Genomic DNA, 23,635 nt, shown 5'->3' on the forward strand with positions numbered 1-23,635 from the left:
CTTGCAAATCAATCCCATTTGTGATTGTATCGTTCATTCCAACAGACGTATACATACGAAAGCATAATTGAATGTTCTAGTGTAAAGTGTTGCGATTTCTTCTAGTACTTTCTTCGAAATTTTTGGTTTTATTCTAATGTCAACCGTTCTCTAATCTCCTTTGAAAGACTTGTATGTTCCAACTGTACTCCTTATTTGGACTCCTTCGAGAGCACCATAGACTTTGGATGTATGAATGACTTCTAATTTTCAGTACAGTTTCGACAGAGTATTATCCAAATTATTCGCTCGACACTTTGTCAATTATATTAATTTATTGCAGAAGATAAGCCAATGCTTAAGGAGTAGGGGCTTAATGCTTTCAGCACCTTTTATTTGTGAAAGGTCGATGGGTTTGGTAAGAAGTAGTACTAAATTGCAGCCAATAAAAATGTCCCGAATGGTTCCTCTTTGTCATGAAAAGGAGCAGCCAATTGTGAATGTTCAGGCGAATATGTGTAGCGAGTGTAGCGGTAAGTGAATATGCCAAATAGTTTTGAAAAAGAAAATCCCACAATTATTATTTATATCTACGTCCTGGATAACCACCATGGCACAATACCATGACGGCTTCATATCCGAGTATAAAATGATCATGCGTGTGTATATAAAGAAAGTCAGAAAATAGTATCGGATTAAATTGTTTTACTTTATACATTTCGTGAAGAACTCAAACGAGCTTTGGAGAACTTTGCACTCTGTCCGTCCTGAGTTCTTGTGCTATCTTCCCTATCTTCCCAAGGCTATCCTGTACGATATCCTAATTCTAATTCTTCCCTCCAGACCACTATACTATCTGTACACAAACATACTACCAAACGAAACGAGGAAAGCCTTAATCTTTCTCTCGTTTTCTGACAAAACACATTCAATAATCCTGTATACATATATTTCCATTCAGCACCATTCATTCTAACCTTGCAACCATAAGCGTTCGATCTCTGTCTCTATTTCGCGGCTGATAATAAAAACACGAATTTAATGTCCTGATCATGTTCCTTATCATTTGCTGTACAATCCTTGAACGTCGCTCTCTCAATCTCGCCCTCTCTCTATCTCTCTCTCTCGTTCATACACGATTGATTACTTTTTGACCAAAACACGCGGGAACTAGTGGCCAAACCAGAGGAAGCAAAGGCAAGGATACAAATGCTGACCAAATGTAGGATGAATTTAGCTTCTTTTCCTCGATACGTCCACAAAACTTTCCCGAACACATTTTCCTCCTTCCAGAGTGGCATTAGTTCGCATCGTGTCCTGGTACAAAATGGCAGTGATCTACTGGTTCATTCCATATATTTTGCAATTTTTGCGGAATTCTATTTATGTTTGTTTTTCACTTTGTACAGTTTACATTTTGTTTTAGCTTGCATGTGTTTCCCATATTGTAACGTATGCATTACAAACCGTATGTCAATTATTTTAAAACCAATTAAGCCCAATTATAATCCCATTAAATTGCAGAACATTTGCAAACATTCGCAACGTAGTAGATCATTCGTATCCCAAATCAAGACGACCACCACCGACGATCGGGTGTAAAGTACCGAGAGCGAGTACCAATACTGTGTCAATAGCTTTTCTTTTCTAGCTTATGTACTAAGAGGATTCCACTATCTCTCTTCCGTAGCGTAACTACGCAACATAAAGCTTTCCTGCACACCGGTCTTCTCCTATTCATTCTTTATCCTTTCTTCTGTTTTGTCTATTGTATAAAGTAAAACCCAATGTGTATCGGTGTGTGTGTGTTGAACATGAAATTTAATAAAATTTTAATGAGAAGAGGTCCTTTTCAAATGCGATATTGTGGTGGGGAGATGCTGTAGATTGTGATGAAAATTTAGATAATTTATACTAACAAGTCAAACATGTTTGCACTGTACGCATAATAAAGATGCGTGTGCAAAAGCATAAAAAACATGAAATAAAATGATACCGAATGTGACGATTTGCGATATGGGGGGATCAGAGCTCATTGTCGCATCGTCCTTCGTGGTTGTATTTGAGGGGTTTTTTTGTAATTCTGGAAAGGGGAGAGGGTTGAGCGTGCATCCGATGATGATGCCTTCATTTGGAAACACAGGAAACGAATCCATCCATCTGCTCGATTCGTATTTTCCTTCGATTCCGGTTGAATTGTTTGTGCTTGAAAAACGTTGAAGGAAGATAGATAAAATGAAGGAAACATGCAAAGTATCAGAGCTCGAAGTGAAATTCGAAACAGCTTCCACTATTAGCGCTCACAACTGCTGGCACGATCTCTCGCACAGTTGTGCTTAGATGATCTTCTGCGGGTCGCGGCTTTGTTCGCTTCGAAACGACACACTGATGCGCGTCTCGGCTTATAGTTGTCTTCCCGCACAGGTATGAAGAAACTCTCTTCAATGCTAAAAGTAAAAGAATGTAAATATCCAAAAGCATCCCCTGTATACCGACCGTAGAATGGTTTCTGCGCTTTCAGCTGAACCCGATACAAACTATGGTAAAAGCTGACCTTTCCACTGTGTTTATGTAGCTCGAGAAGTAGGTAGTTTCTACGATTACACATTCTGTTTTATTAATGTATTGATAAGAAAAATTTTCCACCAAACAAACACACGTTAAGCGTTTTCGATCGAACAGTTTTGCCTGAATTAATCTGCTGATACTATATGATTACTACCTCATGTTTTGTTGACAGTTTCGTGGTGTACTTTACATCATCTTAAAAAAACAAGAAAAGTACTCCAATACCGCGCCCAACGATTGCTTGCGCGTGCATGTGACTTTCTTCTAAGCACACATAAAAATGGGTTTCTTGTGTGGATCACCGCCAAAAAACACGGTTTGACAATGTTAAGGGCTGGGATGCCACACAAAATATAGCTCTTTTCACACGTAGTTTTAAACAATGTACAAACGTTTTGTTGGTTGTTTCTGTATCTAGTCTTCGTTCTTTAATACAGTGGATATTGTATATGCTCGACGCAATATTCGGGCCTAATTTTACTAACTAAAGGGAAATTAAAATGTACCGCAGTAAAACCAATTATAATCTTGCTGTAGTTACTTAAAATAATGCAACCCTTGTTCTCTTTTGTTGAACACATAATCGAAACATAAATTTATAACGTTTATTTAAATAAAAACGAACCATATATTGAGCAACAAGGATTTTCATGAAAGGAAACTAATTTTTCAAGCACCAAATTGATTTTCTGTACAATTGTGATCATTGAAATAATGAGTTAGTTTATACACGAAGCTTTTAAACCTAGTACAACCAACGTCCAAAATTGAACTAAGCATGTGTAATTCCGTCAAAACTTTAAAATCATACTACACATTCCTATTTTACCATCTACTAGCGTATTCAAATAGTTTACATCTTTCACGATAAACACTTTTACTTTCCCCTCATGCATTCGAGAGATACACAATAAAAGGAAACAATTAAACTATACATGAAAGACGTCTTGGGTAACATTTGCAGACAACACAATGCTATTTTTGTAACGATCACCCACTTCGGTGTTGGTTCTTATGCGCTACTACAACCCTTCTTGGACGCGGTTTAACGAAGAAAACATGTCTCATATGAAGCGTCAAGCAGAGTTGCAGAACCAAATACCAAAGAACAGTGAACAGAATGCATACCACATACGTAAGGTTGCTGCTGTTCGTATGTTCCTGCTGTTGAGATCATCTATGAGACGTACGGGGATACCATCATTACCAAGCGATGGACGATAAAACCCTAACTTAGCTCTAACTCGTTGAACGTAAACAAACTGCTTACATAATATAATACATTCCTGTCGGAGTTATGTACTACAACAATGCTTGGGAAAATGGGAAGAGAAGCAGCAATAGTCCGTAAAAAAAGAACTAAATAGTATCCACCATTTACACTTGACTGCAGATACTAATAAAACCCAAGAGCGGAATCGCAGTCCATAGTGCAACACGTTGCAACGACAGATTGAACCGGGTTAGTTAAGAAAGAAACGCAAAGCGAATCAATCAGTTTGAACCAAATTAGCCAAAAACAGGACCAAGACAAATCAACTTCAACATTCTGGTTGGCGCACATTCGTTAGGCACTCAGTCGTACGTAAAACATTCGTTACGTTCCGCTTCGCACAAACCTACTCCCTCAGATATGCTTCCTCTTCCAAAATATAGAACCTTGAATATATCCTTATCCGTATCTGTGTATGCATCGAAATTCGTAATTCTAAAACTCGCTTCAGTGCATATTTGCCACCTGACTCTCTCCCTTACAACGTGTGATTGAATGTTTTTTACAAATTTATCAATTACCTTGCTACCGCTTTATAAGTGAGATATCAAAAATGTTAACTTATTAGTTGCCGCTGTGCTGTTTTTTTTTTTGAATTATTGGCTACAATTTCCTTTCCACTTACACCACAACTCATTAGTATTCTTTTTCCGACTGCCTTTAATCCAATCACTATTGGTCTTTTCTTGGGTGGAGGTGTTGTTTACGTGTCGTTCCTAAGTCCTCTATCTATTTATGTAAAAGTGAAATAGAAGATGAAAAGGGTGAACGCACATGGTGTCCCCCAGAGTGCGTATTCTACTTATTCCCGATCTGCCAACAATTTTACCTGAGTTTAATTTGTGTTTTTTTCTTGTTTGCTTCATTTTCATGTTTCAGAGACTTGTTTGTATGTGTGGGTCATTCGAAAGAATTTTGTAGTTCTGTATTTTCGTTTTACTCATTTTACCGCTCATTAGCAGATGTGCTATGAAACAAGTGAAGTAAACATCGTATAAAATATTACTGCTTTCTTTGCCGATTTGTGCAAATACTATGTTTTGCTGTATGTCTTACAAACTCACTATTACATCTGAGGTGTTTGCGTTTGGTAGGAGAGTAAGCTACACTTTTCTGTTTACACAGTTTAAAAAACAAGATTTGTCATCCAAGAAACGCAAATAATCAATACATTAATTCATTATCGGTACATGGCATAACAAACAATAGGGGTTACACAAAAACCAGACATAGTACAGATTAGGACAAACTACTTCTAAACTCATCGTTTCACGTGAAGGCAACCGTTAACGAAACATCCCAACCGTGCAATTGTGTATTATACGAAAACCGGGCCAAAAATTAGTTTCGGTCTTTCATCATTTCAGCAACACCCAACACAAAAAAATAATACGCCACACATAAACAAAGTTAAAAGCTCACAACAGTTAAGGAAAATAAAGTGTGAGTAGGTTTACATTTAATTGAACATATCAACACATCTGCACAACGCGGTACGAAACATTACATGAACACATGATAGGGATAAAAGTAAACATAAAATGGCAGTTAATGAAATCTCTGCCATTAGTTTCCTCATACATACAGGAGCGTGCGTATGCGCGCACACACACACACACACACACACATACAAACACAGAAGTGGGATGAAATAAATTAACTACTTAAACGCTAACACATATAATCTGCAAACTTCTTCCATAAAAGGCTTGAAGTGTTAAAAAAAATTGTATATTGCCATCTTAAATCCGGATCTTAAATCCGCAAAAGGGTGGTGGTTTTAAGTTGTAAACCTAAGCATACAAAAATAGCCAATATCTCATTTACGGGCCCGCTTACCTTATCATTTCTTACTCCACCAATACAGGCATTTTGGCTTAAGTTCTCCCTTTTCTGTGATGGAAATTTGCATGTGTAGTGTTTTTTTGTTGTGTTTTCTTGTTCTAATTCAACTGAAAACTTATCACTAAACGGTGCTGCCGCAGTCAGATTGTTCAATTCCAACCGATTACACGCAACACATATACACCATTCGACAGACTATTAGCTCACTTAAACGGGATTGGGAGTAGTTTAGTTATATGTACAATCACTTTCATAAAATGTGTTCTTGTTTTTCATCTAACGAATTCATTAATTTTGCCGTTGAAATGCAACGCATGTCAGCGCACAAAGCCGTACAGAGCGCGTTTGCAATTCAGTATGTTTTAAAAGTCTTTTAGAAGGTTCGAAAATCAAACAACAAAAATCTAACCCTGTAGATATACAATGTACTCCTCCCCTTCACTATATGCAATATTTTGTTTACCTTTCCGTGTGGAGAAATCCACAAACGCTACTTTCCCTAACGAACCGCTTACGAACGGTGCGCTTTAGCTTAATGCACTTATCCTATTTCCGAATTCTATATACCTTTCACAAACCACTATATATATGCAGGGGATACACAATTTGCGTACATTTGAACTAAATTAAAACTAAACTTACCGAATAAAACAATGCTACTATCGTTACAAGCGTCCGCCCTTAAACAAGCTTTTTTTTGCGTCAGCCAGTCTCAGGGCACAGAGCGCTTGTGTTGCATGGATTTGGTGGGGCCGAAAATTGTTCGAGAAGGGCATTTGCTTTGCCCATCTCTCTTGTGGTAGGATGATAGTATTGGAGCATTTAAGGTGTGTATATATATGCACACACACCCCTGGTGACTTACGAAGCCACCGAAGACACCGGTACCGATCCACCAGTGCTGGTGCCGCCGACCGCTCCACCCATTGCGGCAGCGGACGACGATGAACACGATGCGGCGGCAGTAGAAGTGGCAGTACTAGAGGAGCTTACATTTATCTGCGAACCACCGACATTACCTACAGGCGATGAAGCGGGCTGCTGCTGCTGCTGATGTTGCGGAGACTGTGCTGGAGCGGCGGACGTAACTGGCGGTGGTGGCGGTGGAGTGTGCAACACAAACGCATCGTACACTTGCATCAACTCGTCCAGTGTGTACTCTTCGAGACACACGAAACCCTGCAGACCGGGCGATTGTTTACGCGCACAGCCCATACAGTGTACGATGTGACGCTTTTCCTGTTCGCGAATGAACAGCACATTGAACACTTCCACCTGTTTGTGCGGGGAGGAGATGAAAACATTCCGGTTTAAAATGTACTCAACTAAGTCTAATGTAATTTTCTATAAAAAAAAAACAAAACAAATGTTTGGATTTCCTGCACCCTGTTCCTACGCTAACAATACGATAGAATCAGGAACGCCTATGAAAGCCTATGAAAAATATATTCTAGCACCAAAAGAAATTGAACTTCCCGGTAAAATCCCAAACTAGTGGGTCTAACACTTGGGATGTATCAATTCCATTCGGGATGCATAAGTGCTCGAACCGTCACCTTTCCAACAGTGCACACTTACCTCACATTGCCCACAGTAGTGCGATGCTTCATTTTTACCACGACCATGAAACCGAACTTCTATGTTAAGCGACTTTACATACTCCAACACCTGCATACAGTGTTTCATCGTTTGCATTAGGCAGGTTCTGGAAGGGAATGAAGAGTAAAAACATTTACAATCAATACATTGCTTTACATAGTATCATTAGGCTGTAAAAAGTATACGTGAAAACATTTCAGAAGCAACAATTTTTCTACACTTTGATTCAGAAGAACGAAAGTTAGAATGTGTTTGTTTATTCTCATCAGAGAAAGAAAAGTATGTAATGAAAATCTGCTAACCCGTATTGCAACAACACTTACTTAATCGATTCGAACATTTTCGGGTCAGACACCTTGATGTTACGGGCGAGATTCCAGCTCAGATGAACCATCGGGACAATACTCTTGTAGCTTTCCAGCTTGTTCCACTCGTACCGCTCGACAGCTAGCTGGTACTGTCGCGCCGTCAGTGGACCAACGTTCCAGGCAATATTATTACACCACCCAATGGCCTGTACCCAGTGGACGCATCTGTATAGGAAGAATAGAAAGTGAAAGCAACATTTAAAATTAACAACCCATTAGCAATTGATGCTCATTCATGAAAACTTACCCAGCATTAACCCACACCAAATCACCCGGTCGCTGTGTGAACCGATACACGGGAATATTCTCCGCGTACAGATCTTCTAGCGCGGGCCACCACGAACCGTGCAGATAGTTGATGTTGTTCTTCTCGCACAACGCCTGTATGCCGCCCCAGTACGAGTCGGGCGTCGCAAACCATTCACAATCGCCCGGCCCAATGTTAATATTGATCGAGCAGAAATTATTGTTCTCCTGGTGGCCAGGCGTTCGGCTACCGGGCACTTTCATGTACAGCTGCACCGTGTTCATGCCGAGTATCATATGGCCGACATGCGAAAGCATATTAGCGGCCGAGACGACACGTGCAAATGGTGGCAACTTTTGCAATTCCTGCAACTGTGACTTCCATTTACGCTCATCGGAAAGATCAACGTTCGTGCCGAAGCGTAGCATCTTATTGCCATTTTTACACTTCTTCCGCTTGCCATTGCCAGCAGCAGAACTGTTTCCACCGCCGCCACCAGTTCCAGCCGTACCGCACGCGCTGCTGTTCGAGATGCTATCCTTCGAGTCGGAATCGGAGTTAGTGGATGCGGTTGAGATTCCAGCCAGTTTATCACGCTCCTCCTAGTGAATGGGGAAAAAAAAACAAAAATATCATTTTAGTAAATCTTAACAAAACAGCATTACGAAACAAAACAATATGAAGAAATATCAGATCAATAAAAATCATATTATCTTCAATGTATTATTCGGAAGAACGAAAGTTAATTATGTTTTTTCTCATCATGTTAAAAATTAATAACTTTAATTTTGTTCGTATTTTTCGAACAACTCACCTTTATCTTATCGGAAAAACTAGACGCCTGATACTGCGCATACTTCGCGATGGTTGTGTGCGATCGGTGCGAAATACAAGCCCACACCTTCGAGTTCTTGTTGCCGTCCCAGTTCTCGTCCGGTGACTGGTGTACTTGCGTTCGCACCTCGACCGTATGGTCGGGGTTTGCCTCAACAAGCGTCTTTGTCGAAAACAGACCGAGGTCCAGCTTGAGCGCTGCACCCAGCTGCCTTACCACGGCAATCGGGTGCTTTAGACAGAACTCCTGCAACTGTGGACTGAAGGCGTCCTTCTTGTTCTCGAGAAACACGGACGGTGTGGGAGGTTGCAACTGTTCGCGCGTTAACCGCGTCGGCGGACAGTCCGGTGGGCTGGGTAGTGCCGCATCCGCTGGCAGTACGGAACACACAGCCGGTACATCTTTCAGCTCTCCCGCTTTGCTTTGCCTTCGTACCATTTGCTGAATATCTTTCGAAGACATCGAGATCTTAAAATCACCACCCACCGTGCCAGCGTACGTGTCCATCATCGATGAGGGCGACGGTAGCTTCTCAATCTTTACGACAGGTTCCAGCTTGATGTTGTCCTGCTTAGCATTGAGTAGTTGTCGTTTGACGTTTGCCGCACCACCGGCCACCGTCGTCGTCGACGTTGCTTCCGCTTTTATTGGTGGAGACTTCGTACTACTGTTGGGTGCCATTGTAGCGGTCGTATTGGTGGTTTCCGACGCGATCGACGAATCTTTACTGTCCGACGAGCTAAGCTGTTTGAGCAACGATTCAGCAAACGTTGCCTTGTCATCCAGAATGGCTTGTATGTCTATAGGGAGTGCAATATAAAAATGAGGAATAAAGATTAGCATGAAAGAAAACAATATTTTGATGGCTATTGTAATGCAAAATGTCTATAATTGTGTATTACAACAGATGCGCATAAGTAAAAGAAAAATCCATAGCTTGACTTATTACTTAACACTTTGTTGACGGGGGACGGACATGTCCGCCTTCGAACTTTTTTGATACGGTACGTACTTGTACGTCTTGAATGTTTTTAATGTAATGTAATGTTTCTATGTGTGTGACAGAATTCAAGTTACGAATAACATCGTGCGGCGGGACACGCTATATTCTCCAACGCCTAAGACAACAAACGTATGCGGTGATACCAACACGTTCTGCCTAAAAATCGCCCGTCAACAAGGTGTTAACTACATGATAAATAACGAATGTTAGTATGTAGAAATCAATGTAATATTTACAGCTAGAAGTATTGAGCATCTGTACGAATTGTTCAAAAGATCTGCCAGACGTGTATATCATGAAAAATCTTTCGTTTCGTTCGCATTGTTACACTCTACCAAACATTGAAAGGAGCGGGGTAATATACTAGTTGCGGATTCCCCACAACGAGAAACGTTGGAATCTACACTTGTATCCACGATCTACTAATTCCATTTCAACCACTTACCTATATCGGACTGATGATTCGAGGTGGACGTGATTTGGGTGAAACCTCCCGATGACTGACTGCTCGGGGGAACTGGAAAACCAGACGGTGCATATGTGCCTCCCGCCGACTTGTACGGCATACCAGCCGTCTGCTGTGATTGACCGGTTGCCGGTGAAAAATGACCATCGTTCACGAACCCAGTAGCCGTCTGCGGTACAATACCCGACTGTGGGGTTTTATTTCCCGCTGCCACAACGAAACCACCGCCGCCAGCCTGCGGCTGTTGTTGCCCCTGGAACGAAGGCTGTTGCTGAAGCTGTTGGTTCCGTTGCTGCTGCTGAAGGCGCAGTTGGTGTTGCTGCATCAATCGGTACTGGTTGGTCAGTGTTTGCAGCATTGCTTGCTGCTGCGTGGTCAGGTTACTCTGATTCTGCAGGTATTGCAGTTGCAGCACTTGCTGCTGGTTAAGATAGAACGGTGGTACCGGTTGACCGGCCACCGTTCCCATACCAGCAGCCGCACCAGGTCTTCCATCTTCCTGCTTGAAGCGTTTGTTTGGAAGACCATTGTTGCTCCCCACTTGCTGCTGTCCCGGATGGTATTGGGCGCCCTGCAACAAATGAACACACATGCTTTTAAACCGTTGAACTACGGGCAGACCACGTGGCGTGGAACGTTGAGGTTATGGTTCTGTAGCCATTGGTACTATCAAATCTCCACCTTTTGAAATTTTAAGGCTGGTGTTAGCGAATCCTGACTCCGGGAACGATGCCCGGTTGCTCTTGCATTTTGAGCGACGATGGCACACGCTTCAATTGATCGATAAAGTGTGGCACTGTGCGTCACCTTGAAATGCGTACGTTGACCCCAAACGCTCGTGCCGGAGAGAGAGAGACACTTTTGGCGTGTTATACCGCGCAATAGCAATTTTCGCAACTCTCTAATTGTGGCATTTGTCCGCTCTCAAGGTCAACCGGCGAGACACGTTTGTCGAGAGTTCATTGAACCTTACCTGCTGTATTCGGCTTGCACCCTAACCTCACTTTAATGCTCACGAAAACCACATGGTCGCACCATGTGGTTTCCAAAGGAATTTTAGCTACATTTTAAAACCAAAACACTCACAGCAGTGTATTTAATGTTAATGCGAAAACAACTAAACGAAATAACTAGTTCTTCAAACTAAAACTGATGAAATATAACAATTGCGGTACCGGAGAACCAGAAAGAGCGACCGACTCGTATGATGCGGAAATTAAAAAGACAGCTCGTGTTGGCGGCTAATGAGAATTCATCTCTGCCGTCAAGCCCGTGCAAGCCCGAAGTGGACCCGAAGTGAGTTCGAAGTGAGCATAAAGTGAGAAGAGTTTTCGAGTTCGAGCTGGAGCTGTACTAAAACGTGTTGCAACATTATGATTGATGCAACATTATGATCAACATAAAACGGCAATCAATAGCCACATAACAGGAACTACTAATATTTAAAAATTCTTCATTACAGGTTTTTTCTATCTTCCATCATTTAACTATTTGCCAAAACAAGTTCTATGAAGCATGGTGTGAACATACATTTTAGCACACTCCGAACACATTTTTAGAACAAGTCGAGAATTCTCTTCTTCAAGTTTAGCGCCATCTATCGAATTTTTAACGGAACTGAATCATTTCAACCATTCGATCGAAATACTGCGTCAAACGTTTCTAACTAATATTTAAAAATTAAACCTGTAATTTCATTAAATAGGCTAGTTAAGCTCACCTGTCCGTATCCTTTCTGGAATTGGCGTTGCTGTGCCTGAGCCGTTTGTTGCTGTCGCGAACTCATCTCATTGGAAATGGGCAGATTCCAGGCCTCCTCAATTGAAGGTAGCTGCCGCCGTTTGGACGTTATGCTCGGCATAGGAGCGTTACCAAGATGTTGCTGCAGGAATTTGATACGCTGGGTAAGGTTTTGCGATCTGCTGTTGCCACCGTTGCTATTATTGCTTAAATCCCCGAGCACCGTCAACAGAGAGTTTGGTAATCCGGTTGGCGTGGTGCTACTGCCACTTGTTTCTGATGCGACACCAGCTGTCGATGAGTTTGCTGATGTTCCGGACGTTCCTCCAGATGCGGTAGTTCCGAAACCACCACTGGCACCCTGGCCGGTAGAAGCGTTTGCTTTGGTGGAACCGCTGGCAGTGGTTGCAGGTACCGTGGACTTCTCACAAGCACTCACAGTGCGATCCTTCTGTTGGTCCTGGTTGATAGTGGCGTTCCGAAAGCAGGCGTACGCGTCCCGCGGCTGATTGCAGCTTTCGTACAGAATGCCCAAATTGGTCCAGGCGGCTGAGTGAGATTTATCTAACTGCACGGCACATATGTAGGCCTGCAGTGCATCCATAGGCTGGTTCTGCTGCTGGTAGAGTACTCTGGAATTGTTGGAGGAAGAAAAAAAACACACCTCACCGTCAGTGGGGTCGCAATGGATCGGAATGGCCTTCCGTTGCAAACTTACCCAATAGAGCACCATGTGTCAGCGTTTCCTTCGCTTTTCTCCACCGAATTCCGGTAAGCGATAAACGCGTCGTGCACTTTGTTGATACCGGCGAAGCAGCGACCGAGTAGGTAGAGTGTCTGACCCGAGCGAGGTTCCGCCTCGATCGACTTCTGCAGACAGTGGATAGCGAACCGCTCCCGCTGTACCTTGTCGCCGAGAAGATCAACAGTGTGGTACATCCATCCCAGCTGCCGGTAGATGTCGGCCTTCAGTGACGCCGTCAGCTGCTTGTTTGCCAGTAGCCGCTCGTATGCCTCCTTCGCTGACTTGTACTTGTTCTGCACCTCATACAGATGGGCAATGTGGAAGCGGACTACAGAAAATGGAAGGAAGAACAATAAAACAAAACCACCCGAAACCGCCGTTAGCAAATTGTAAGAACGAACAAAATTTTTAAAGACAGGCACGCGTCGTAAAACAACGACCAAAAGATCAAATATCGTCCCGAGAAAACCGTGACAGGCAAAAACCCGAAATCAACCGGACATTCAACTCAGTCCTGATGCACCAACCATAAAACCAAAGACAGATACCACCACCGACGATTCGAATTTGTTCACAGCTATAACTCACATCGCGGACCATCAATTTTTGGGTAAAATGTATTTTTTTATTAAACCATCTTCATTCCACGTTTGGCGTGAAGATGGCTGGGGGGGGGGGGGGGGATGCACAGTATTTTTTTTTCGTTTTCGTTACTTTTTAAGTGTTTCGTTGCACCCACGAGGAGCACGTGCCTAAACACAAATAAAACAAGAACAAACCAAAGTAAAATTTAAACGCAGTACAAAACAAAAAAGTGCAACAGGTGATGTCATTCAGTGTCTAGGTGTGCATTCGGAGGAAAATCGATTCCAGTTTGCTGTTGCTTGCCAATCAAAACTTTGCTTCCCCACTTTTCCTTATGACGTACTACTGGGGGAGTACTCTAGTACTTGGGGTGTTGTGCTGTAAAACCATTTCCATCACGAAGGGTACCTGGAGGTTGATTATGGGTATGAAAACATATAATCCGTTTAGCACCGTTTTTAAAACCATTTCCGGTGGGGATGATAGGCGCACAGCTGAATTATGGCCATATTTTGTATGCACTACAAATTGTTTCCCATTATGCAAGCAAAGTTTTTGCGTTTCAGTTCGCAAGGGGATACATTTCATATAAGCTGATAGGTTTTTTTTTGTAAACGACACACACACGCACACACTGCACAAGCATAAGATTATGATTCAAATGTTAAGAATACATGCACGCGCACGTGCATCAAATGCACCCACCTAGTCCATGGACAACAACCTCCCTTTTTCTTTCTCGCACTGTTGTGTGTGCATACACACGAAAGGCTTTAATTAATAACACTCTTTAATGGTCGAATAAATTTACACCAACCCTCATTCACAGTGACATGAGAAACATGCAACATTTTGTATCATGTCGTTTCGCTTTTGAGGGTGAGCAAAAGGTGTTAGGCGCTCTGTTATTGCAGAGTTTCGTGAGAAAGTTTACTTTACAACAACAACAAAAAAAACCCTCTTTTACTGTAGCCATAGTGTGAGGTGGTTGCTGACAAGAAGTAAAACCATTTGCCGGAAGGGCAAACATCACCACAGTTGCATGTGCAGCAATATCACGTACTTTAGTGCATTTTAAAAGGGAAACACTTATCCGTTTTGCTGTTAACTTGCACGAAGAAATGTTCTAGTAGAAGAATTTCTCCTTACTCTTCCACATTAAGCGAACGATCAACGACCTAACACAACACACTGTCGGAAATACCTTCTTATGCACTGGACGGAATGAAACTGAGGCCGGTGTGTGAAGGATTTCGGGTTTCTAGCCTTCCTACCAATACACGAATATTGTGCGTTACAGAGCCGTCCTAGGCTCGTAAAACTGTAGCCCGAAAGGATACATACAGCAGCCTGAGACCTCAGGGACAGAGAGGCAGCTGATGATTTCATTCCATTCCTTTAAGCAATATAGCAGCATTTAATGTGAAAAAAACGAAGGGTCTTTGGTAAGCTTTTGTGAGGGGGGTAGGTACAAGAAGGATTTCGTCTATTCACCTTTTCCTTTCTATCGGTGAAGATCGTGTTCATAAATAGAAGACAAAATTCATCCTTAAAGGTAAGGAAAAGATTTTTAAGGACGAAAAAATGATCCTAACTTGTTGATGGTATGTGTGTGTTTGGTGTTGTTTGTCTTCTTTTCTACTTGCTATTTGATTGCTAAAAGAACACAAAACTCTTTCAGGTGAGTCAAGAGGATAAAAAAACCGATAGAAAGGGAAAACAATAATCACAATTTTGAACATTTCATTCCTACAAATGTGATATTATTTGTGTGATTTAATCTTTTGCCTTGAGGCACATAGAAATGCATACAAAACTCACCAACACCATCAACAACCATTGAGGCAAAGATTCGAAGTGTGTCTTTAACTCATGAAGGTAGAAAAAAGAAAGATCCTGCACTGTAAATATTGTATCCTTCGAATTTTCTTCATGCTGTATGATTTTGAGGATTTATGACGGACAGGTACGTGTTTATTCTACCAATTTTAGGCATAGTTTCGTGCTGATGGGTAGAACATTGAAGACTTTCATCATAAAACAGGAATGAAATATATCATACAAGACGCACACATTGAAGAAAGTTTAGATGCATTGCAATATTTAATTTACCAACACTAAAACTATATTTGTTTATTGCTATTTTCAGCTACAACTTTTCAAATCAACGACGGAAACAATCCACCAGGGGCCATCATCTATACAGTTTTAGTTTTGCTACAAACAACCGGCTGTGTTGCAAATGGCATTCCAAATCGTCTGCAAAAACCACATCCCAAAATCCAAACACTCAGAGACCCCTACAAGACCCATGGCGAGAATACCAATTTCATACCACCATGTGGCCATTGTTTTTCTGATCCTTTTCCAAACCGAAAAAATGGAGCATTGTTTCACTCGCCTTGTTGCTATACATGATCATCGTCCTCTGTGTGCCTGCGGTCAGGACCACCTGTCAGCGGTAGAGGTTTCTGAGCGATTTATCATCACAACACACCGATGGGGTAACCCCCTCCTTACGAGCCCATCGTGTATCGTATGTCTTCTGAACTGAAAACGGACCATTTACACGTTCGCGAATTGATGCATTTATCTGTCGATCCTCACGCCATGTGTTATCACCAACACACAGCAACACAAACGCCAAAAGCCGAATCTACGTACGGCCATGTGCCCGGTGGTTTGTGTTGAGGTTACGGTCTGTCCTTCCGCTTCTGAAGCGAAAGAAGACACATTTTTCACCTCATTAACCCGGGAAAAGCTCTCTTCAACAGCAGGATAGCCATTCACATTCACCGTTTTTGCCTTCCGGCACACTCTCATTTCATCAGCTGACAGCTGATGACACACTGTTCTGTATGCGAAGGTACGTACAAAACGGCATTTTGTTCGCTATGCCAACGAGCCTTCGACTAAATTCAAACAAGAAAAAAAAACCAGACATACACACAGGTAGTTCCAATATTCGGCGAGCACTAACTCCAGGTATTTCTCAAGGTATTCTTGGAGGGACAAATTTATGTAAAGCAAATTACGACATAACGGGCTTACGAAGTGCAATTCCTTAGGTAATTGAATTGCACCTCCAGGATTCAATTAATTTCCCCTTTTCTAGAGCGGAATAACGTGGCCTATAAGAATGTAGAAGCACCAAAAACTCTATCAGGAGCAAATGGCATATTATCATTAACTTTGTTTAAGATCATTTAGATTGCATAGATTACGGTCTATGGATAATGCGACGTCCTTGCTGCACAAAGACAAAGGTGTTAATCGATACAACCTAACTTTAATGCAGTAATTTATAAATTTGTATCATATTAACTTGCGTTGAGTGAAACACTACTTAGCTATATTTTACATAACAACTTTACACAAAAAAAAAGATACAAAAAACACAACCACACAGGAACTGCAGAGGAAACGCAAACCGAAGGGTTCCGGCGCTTCCTCTTTTTACTTACTCTCAAGCTGCGCTAAGGTGCACGTGGACGAATCGTTCAGCGCTAGTTGCAGGTGCTTTAGCGATTGCTCATAATCTCCATTCACCTTGAGCATAAGCCCAAGCCGCAGGTGTACTTCATTGGCACGCACAAAGTCTGGACAGACGTACAGCAGCTTTTGGAATGATTTGATCGCCCTGAAATTAATGATACGACAAAGAAGCGAGAAAAAAACCGTATTAATGTACGATCGATCGAGCCGGCTAGTTGTAAGGATGTAATGATATATTATAGGGTATTTATAGGGCACTTTACACGGTACTGGTAGCATTCTTATACGTATCATATGTACAATATGTTCTTAACACTATTCAATACTTTCTAATGTTGGGTGTGTGTTGGTTCACTTCGAGAGACTCTTCCGATAATAGTTTAAATGGACAATGCCATGAAGATTTAAATCCTTTTGTAATAATTCTTTAATAATGTTTTATATACTAAATTGTTGTAAAGCTTTTCATTTCATACTGTCAGTCGCTTCATATACAAGTTATAGTTCTTGAAAGAGATGCTGTCGCTTCTAGGTGCAAAACTCGACTGAGTGTTTTATTCTTACTAGCTATATGTCACGAATACATTACATTTTATACGATTACATTTTATAGCGATAGTACAAATACAAATATCTAAATCTAGCGTTACATACAAATAACTAATCCTAGCGTTACGTCTCCCCTCATAGAGTCAAGCGTCCTCGCTTGGGTTTAATTTTCCGGTTTTCCCTACATATTTGGTCATATTTTACGTATTTATTTCTTGAGCCTAGATTTATGGATTTTTATGTTATAATTATCTACAAAAGTTAAGTCGTTGTTCTTATTTACTTTAGATGTTTTATAAGGTTCCTTGTCTTTAGTAATTCGTTGGTTAACCTTCACGTAAACAGCTTGGCCTTCAGTTAACGCAGGAGGTTCTGTTAAATTTTGGTTTGCTCCTTCAGTTTTCTTATTTTGTTTGTCAAGTTTAATTTTAACATTTGATTGTAGTTCTTTAAATTTTTGGTAGATTTCTTCCGTGTTTGTTACTCCCTCTAAATTAAATACAATCGCTCTCGGTTTCTTCCCTGTAGCCGAGTGTATAGTATTGTTATAAATATCGACTATGATATTTATTTTGTCATTGAAATCTAGTTCGCTATTAGTAGAGTTCATAGTTCTGTACAGTTCTATCAGTGTCGAATGAAATCGTTCTACAATTCCATTTGAATTACTACAGCTGGCATGGTGGACCTCAATATTCAAATCTTGTAGGAATCCTGTAAATTCTATTGAAATAAATGCCGGTTCCTGATCGCATACTATAGTGTTAGGTCTTCCAAAAATTCTTATGTGCTCTGTAATAGATTTCTTAAGGTCAATGATAGTTCGTGTTTCTAAGGGGATTACGTTCGCAAATTTGGAGAAAGCATCAACGATTGTCAACATTTTTCTTCCCTTCATAAAGAAAATATCAATATGAATTTTTTCGAATGGTTTTTCTACGCAAACTGTTTTCTTTATCAGCTGCAGTGGGTTTCGATCATACTTGCATCGTTTACAGATTGCACAGTTATTAACTACAATTCTTACTTTTTTTTCCATGTTTGGGAAGAAATATGATTCAAGTAACTGTGCTACATTTTCTTTTATTCCCCTATGCGCGCGCTCGTGAGTTTCCCTAATTAATTTGTCCTGGTCTTCCGTTCTTTTCACATCTGTTACCAACAACGGGGAATAAACCAGTTTAAACGTTTTATACTGACAAAAATATTTCCGATATGTTTCTTGTATAGTTTGTATGATTTCTTTGGGTGCATGAATGCAGTTAGTTCCTTTTGTATTAATCTTTTCACGAAATATAGTTATAATTTGTTTTTCTGAATAGTTCCGCTTAAATATCATAAATCTGTGGTACGTAGGGAACACTTCTTCATGTGATTCGCTTTCATTGCCAATATTCAGAATAATTTGCGTTTTAAACGTATTCGTTGGTTTTTCCGTTGTTCGTATGTAATGGTCATCACTGGTATCTGCCGAGTGAATAGTATTATTAGTATTAATTTCGTCCTTGCTCGCTTCGATTTCATTGGGTTTAATTCGAGATAGAGCATCTGCCACGATATTCTCTTTTCCTGGCTTGTATACTATGTCAAAATCAAATTCGGTTAGCACCAATTTCCATCTTATTATTTTCTGATTTGCACTAGTCATAGAATATATAAGAGGTTGGTGGTCCGTTATTAATGTAAATTTTCTTCCGTATAAATACGGTCGAAAATATTTCACGGCCCAGACTATAGCTAACAACTCTTTTTCTGTTGTACAATAATTTTCCTCGGTTCTGTTTAAGGTCCTGGATGCATAGGCGATAGGACGATCCTTCCCTACGGTTCCCTGTGACAGTACAGCGCCGATCGCGAAATCACTTGCGTCTGTTGTTAAAATAAATGTTTTACTGAAGTCTGGGTATGCCAAAATCGGATCCATGGCTAGCAAAGATTTACATTTCTCGAAGCATCTTACTTTATCGGGAGTAAAGATGAATTCATTATCTTTGCGAAGTAATATTGTTAGTGGTCTAATAAGCTTGGCAAAGTCTAGAATAAATCGTCTATAGTATCCTAATGTTCCAAGAAATTGCTTTAGTTCTTTTGGATTTTTTGGTATCGGCCAGTTTTGTACCACTCCAATTTTATCTACGTTAGGTTTCACACCTTCTTTAGTGACTGTATGGCCTAAAAACTGCACCTCCTTCCTGAAAAAATTGCATTTCTCTATGTTTATTTTCAATCTAGCATCTTTCAGTTTTTGTAAAATGCTCCTTATGTCTTTTACGTGTTCTTGGAAAGAGCTAGAGAATATGATGATGTCGTCCATATAGACGAGGCAACATAATCCTATGTGTTCCCTTAAAACAGTATCCATCACTCTTTGGAAAGTAGACGGTGCGTTTTTGAGTCCAAAAGGCATCCTTGTGAACTCATACTTCCCTGAGCTTACAGCAAATGCAGTCTTTTCTATGTCGTCTTCATCTAATTGTACTTGATGGAAGCCTGCTACAAGGTCTATTGTAGAGAAGTAAGAAGCTCTCCCTAGCCTGTCCAAGATTTCAGTGATATCCGGTATGGGGTATTTATCCGAAATGGTTTTTTCGTTCAGTTTCCGATAATCTATGACTAAACGATACTTTTTCAAACCCGTTGAATCTTCTTTCTTCGGTACAATCCAAACCGGAGAAGTGTATGGAGATATGGATTCACGAATTATACCTTCTCTAAGCATTTTCTTCACTTGATCTTGTACCTCAGATTCAAATATCTTAGGATATTTGTATGATTTAGTGTGAATCGGAATGTTATCAACTGTTCTGATTCTATGTTTAATCTTATGAGTGAATGATAGCTTATCATCATCGAAATATAAAACTTCTGGTATATCTCGCAATAAATTTGTAATTGCCTTGAGTTCAAACTCAGCAAGGGAGTCGTCCTTTAGTTCGAAGTTCTTGTTAATTTTTATCTTAGGTCCTTCGTTTTCCAGGAACTCATTGTCAATTATTTCGATTTCATTTAGATTTATCTCGATATTTTTGTCCGTGTTATTCTTTAACGCTATAACTGATTTGTTTCCCTTGCTTGTGTAAATACCAGGTAATATGGAAAACGTACCGTATGACTTTTCTTCTTCTATAATGAAATCCCCATCAGTTACGGTGTCTATTGTCAAAAAATGCGTTTGAAGGGCATTTAAGGTTGTTGACGGATTTCCTATAAATTTCTTATGCAGCGCTAATATTTTACGTCCTATTTTCAGCGTATTGTTACGAGTATCCAGAACTGCGTTGAGGTTTCTTAACGTTTCATAGCCTATTAACCCATCGAAAAAATTATGGAACGAATAAACGTAGAATTTGATTTTTCTATTTATACCAAAAATGTCAAATTGTACAGATTTCAAAATTTTTTCACTTTCTTTTAAACTTCTCACAAAGACATTTTCTTCGCTCATGCAATTCTCCAAATTTACGTGTTTAGGTGAAATATAGTTTTTGTTAGCACCTGTATCAATCAAGAATTTAAGAATTCCTTTTGTAGTAAATATTTGTAAGTATGGAATAAAGTTATTATTATTCAAGTGTCTGACCTTTCTCCTAAAACCATGTGAAAATTTAATTCATCTGACTCATTATCGACCGTTTTATCATCGGTTTCCGCGTTGTTAATTTGCATTCTAGATTTGAGTGTACGCATTGATACGTCATCATTCGTTTTTTTTTCTTGAAAACTTTTGTTCCTAAACTTATCTGACCACGGTTTATCGCTTTGCGTATTTTTGCGATTACTATACGATGTTGATGGTGTTTCGTTGTCATACTTTTTTCTCCCACGTTCTTCTGTGTTAGTCTGTTCTAGCTTTCTCCGATAGGAAGCATTCGTGTATTCGATGGATACCGAATAGGCTTCATCTAGGTCGTTCGGCTTACAGCTCCTCACATACGACGATAACGTTCCCTCAAGTCCGTCTATAAAACGTGTGAGTGTGATTACACCAATCAGGTGATGTACTGCTGTAGTTGAATTTTTATATTCGTCTGCAGATGCGGTAATCGACCTTATCTTTGTTTCGAGTTTTTTCAAACTGTTGTAGTACTCTGCTAGAGATTTCTTTCCCTGACGCTCGTAGAACAGTTGTTGTATGTGTGAGGTCAGATCCCTTTTGTCGCCAAATGCGTTCGTTAGCACGTCTTTAATTTCTGGCCACGTGCTCACGTTTCCTGCTGCTATTACCGCTTCCCTAGCTTGACCAGTGATTTTGCACTTAACTGCTCGTACTAACTGATCATACATGGGCGATCCTTCACGATTTTTGAACAAAGCCAATGCAGTTTCAGTATCCTCAATCCACGCTTGCGTTTCACTTTTGTTTCCATCAAAATTTGGTAGATTACGAACTGGATCGGGCGTTCTGTATGATAAATAGGGGTCATCTGCTTTTGCTTTTAACCGTTTCATCTCTTCCAGTAGATCATTATGCGAGTTCGTCAGGAATCGAATGTGATTTAGCAGGTCTTCTTGGTTGCAATTGGGCTCCATGTTTTGCGTTCTTTTCTATTATCACTCTATTCTTACTATTACACGCTATACTCACGCACAGTCCAGATTGGTGTGTGTTGCGTTCTCTCGATGCGTGAGGCTTAGAGCTTCTTTTTTTTTTTTTTGGGTCGATGGTCTTCCTTCCTTTTGCGTTAGCACGGCGTGTTTGGGACGTTAGCTGGAACAGCTGCTTCTCTCCGCGAATCAACTGATATTCGCTCAGTGATGGTATAAACCGGGATGAGATGACTTATGCTTATTACCAGCAATTCGACTTTCGGCTGCGCCAGTTATAGTTCTTGAAAGAGATGCTGTCGCTTCTAGGTGCAAAACTCGACTGAGTGTTTTATTCTTACTAGCTATATGTCACGAATACATTACATTTTATACGATTACATTTTATAGCGATAGTACAAATACAAATATCTAAATCTAGCGTTACATACAAATAACTAATCCTAGCGTTACGTACATATAGAAACACTATAAGGTTTAATATTATTCGATTTTTTCAATATCTAATTGACAACTCCACGGTTCCTACTTTATTCTATGTCTTCTTTTGACTGCTGAAAAATTCAGTAATTTTTTTAACATTTTTCGAAGAAACACGGTCAAGTTTAATTTTTCAAAATATACTGTTAAAACTAATTTATTTATTTATTTATTTATTTATTTATTATTTAATAATTAATCAATTATTACGCCATTTAGCCGTATTGTCAACCTGAAAAGGGTAAACTGTAAAATTTTCAAATTTCCTACTTGTACTTTGCTTTATCCCGAATACATACTAGTTTACTATTAAAAAACAAATAAAAACAAAATTTAACAACATTTTATAAAATAATAAAACATTAAATAACTTAACTTGTAGTAAGAAATTCCAAAACATATTAAACTATGCTCAAGGTGCAAACGATTTTCCATCATCGTAGTATTAACAATTCAACGTGAATTAAATCCTTTTTATCCTTCTCGTCCTTTCATTGTATAAAACCATCTGCACCACACTGTTATCCATTTGGAAGCTACGTACGCTACTTCAAAAGCTTCATCCCGCCGCGCCACGAATGGAAGAGCCAGTTTGTACGAACAAAAGGACAGACTAGGATGTCGATTGTCCGGGTCCGTCTGTCTGCTAAGGACAGGTGGATCCGATGGAACATATGCGTCTATCACATGTACTACACGCTCAAAGTAGGATAATTCGTGGACCATCTGTCGCGGGATGATGATGATGACGTTCCCCGGCACAACGGAAAAGAAACGTGCGCGAACGTTAAACAAGGGATGAACTCATTCACACTGCCACGGGCAATGTCAGTGACTGGTGTTCTCGCATCGACGACGACTATGGCAACCATCAGGAGGAGGAAGGTGTGCTTTTGGTTTCCTGTTTTCAGTTTCGTCGTTTTGTTACATTTCCAACCATTTTTACTTTCAACGAATAGCAGACGATTGATCTGTGTGGATACAAAAGCGAAGAGCATATTATTGGTCGGTGAAAGAGAAAAGTACAGATGACGCCGGAATTCATGGAAAACCGGAAAGGATGCTTAGCATACGCTAAGGACAAGACGGCGTTTGGGGAGGAATATGACGAATGTAAGACGACAACAAACATAATAATACCAAGGTGGCAAAAAAATAAAAATAGCACCAAATGAGGAAAGTAAATAGCAGCAGCTTCCCTTAGCTATGCAACTGCTGAAAGCGTTGTAGTCACGTACTCCACAAAGTGCGCAACCACGTGCCACCTGCTGCGTGTTGTTACACCGAGGGTACAAAAACCCAACCAAAAAGGT

General features: G+C 40.3%; 1 protein-coding gene across 3 annotated transcripts in view; it reads right to left on the minus strand.

Moving 5' to 3' along the window:
* Positions 1-5,579: 5,579 nt before the first annotated feature.
* LOC125762426 (histone demethylase UTY) overlaps positions 5,580-23,635 on the minus strand; it is an 83,928-nt gene continuing 65,872 nt past the window's right edge. For all 3 annotated transcript variants that reach the window (XM_049424495.1, XM_049424496.1, XM_049424497.1), the window contains 9 exons: positions 16,718-16,893; positions 12,642-12,996; positions 11,904-12,555; positions 10,163-10,754; positions 8,694-9,514; positions 7,880-8,481; positions 7,588-7,797; positions 7,244-7,370; positions 5,580-6,940 (listed from right to left, as the gene is read on the minus strand). In XM_049424495.1, coding sequence (XP_049280452.1) covers positions 6,527-6,940; positions 7,244-7,370; positions 7,588-7,797; positions 7,880-8,481; positions 8,694-9,514; positions 10,163-10,754; positions 11,904-12,555; positions 12,642-12,996; positions 16,718-16,893 — 3,949 coding nt within the window. In that variant the 3' untranslated portion in view covers positions 5,580-6,526. The remainder of the gene's footprint in view (positions 6,941-7,243; positions 7,371-7,587; positions 7,798-7,879; positions 8,482-8,693; positions 9,515-10,162; positions 10,755-11,903; positions 12,556-12,641; positions 12,997-16,717; positions 16,894-23,635) is intronic.

The sequence above is a fragment of the Anopheles funestus genome, chromosome 2RL (assembly GCF_943734845.2).
Source record: "Anopheles funestus chromosome 2RL, idAnoFuneDA-416_04, whole genome shotgun sequence".
Lineage (NCBI taxonomy): Eukaryota > Metazoa > Arthropoda > Insecta > Diptera > Culicidae > Anopheles > Anopheles funestus.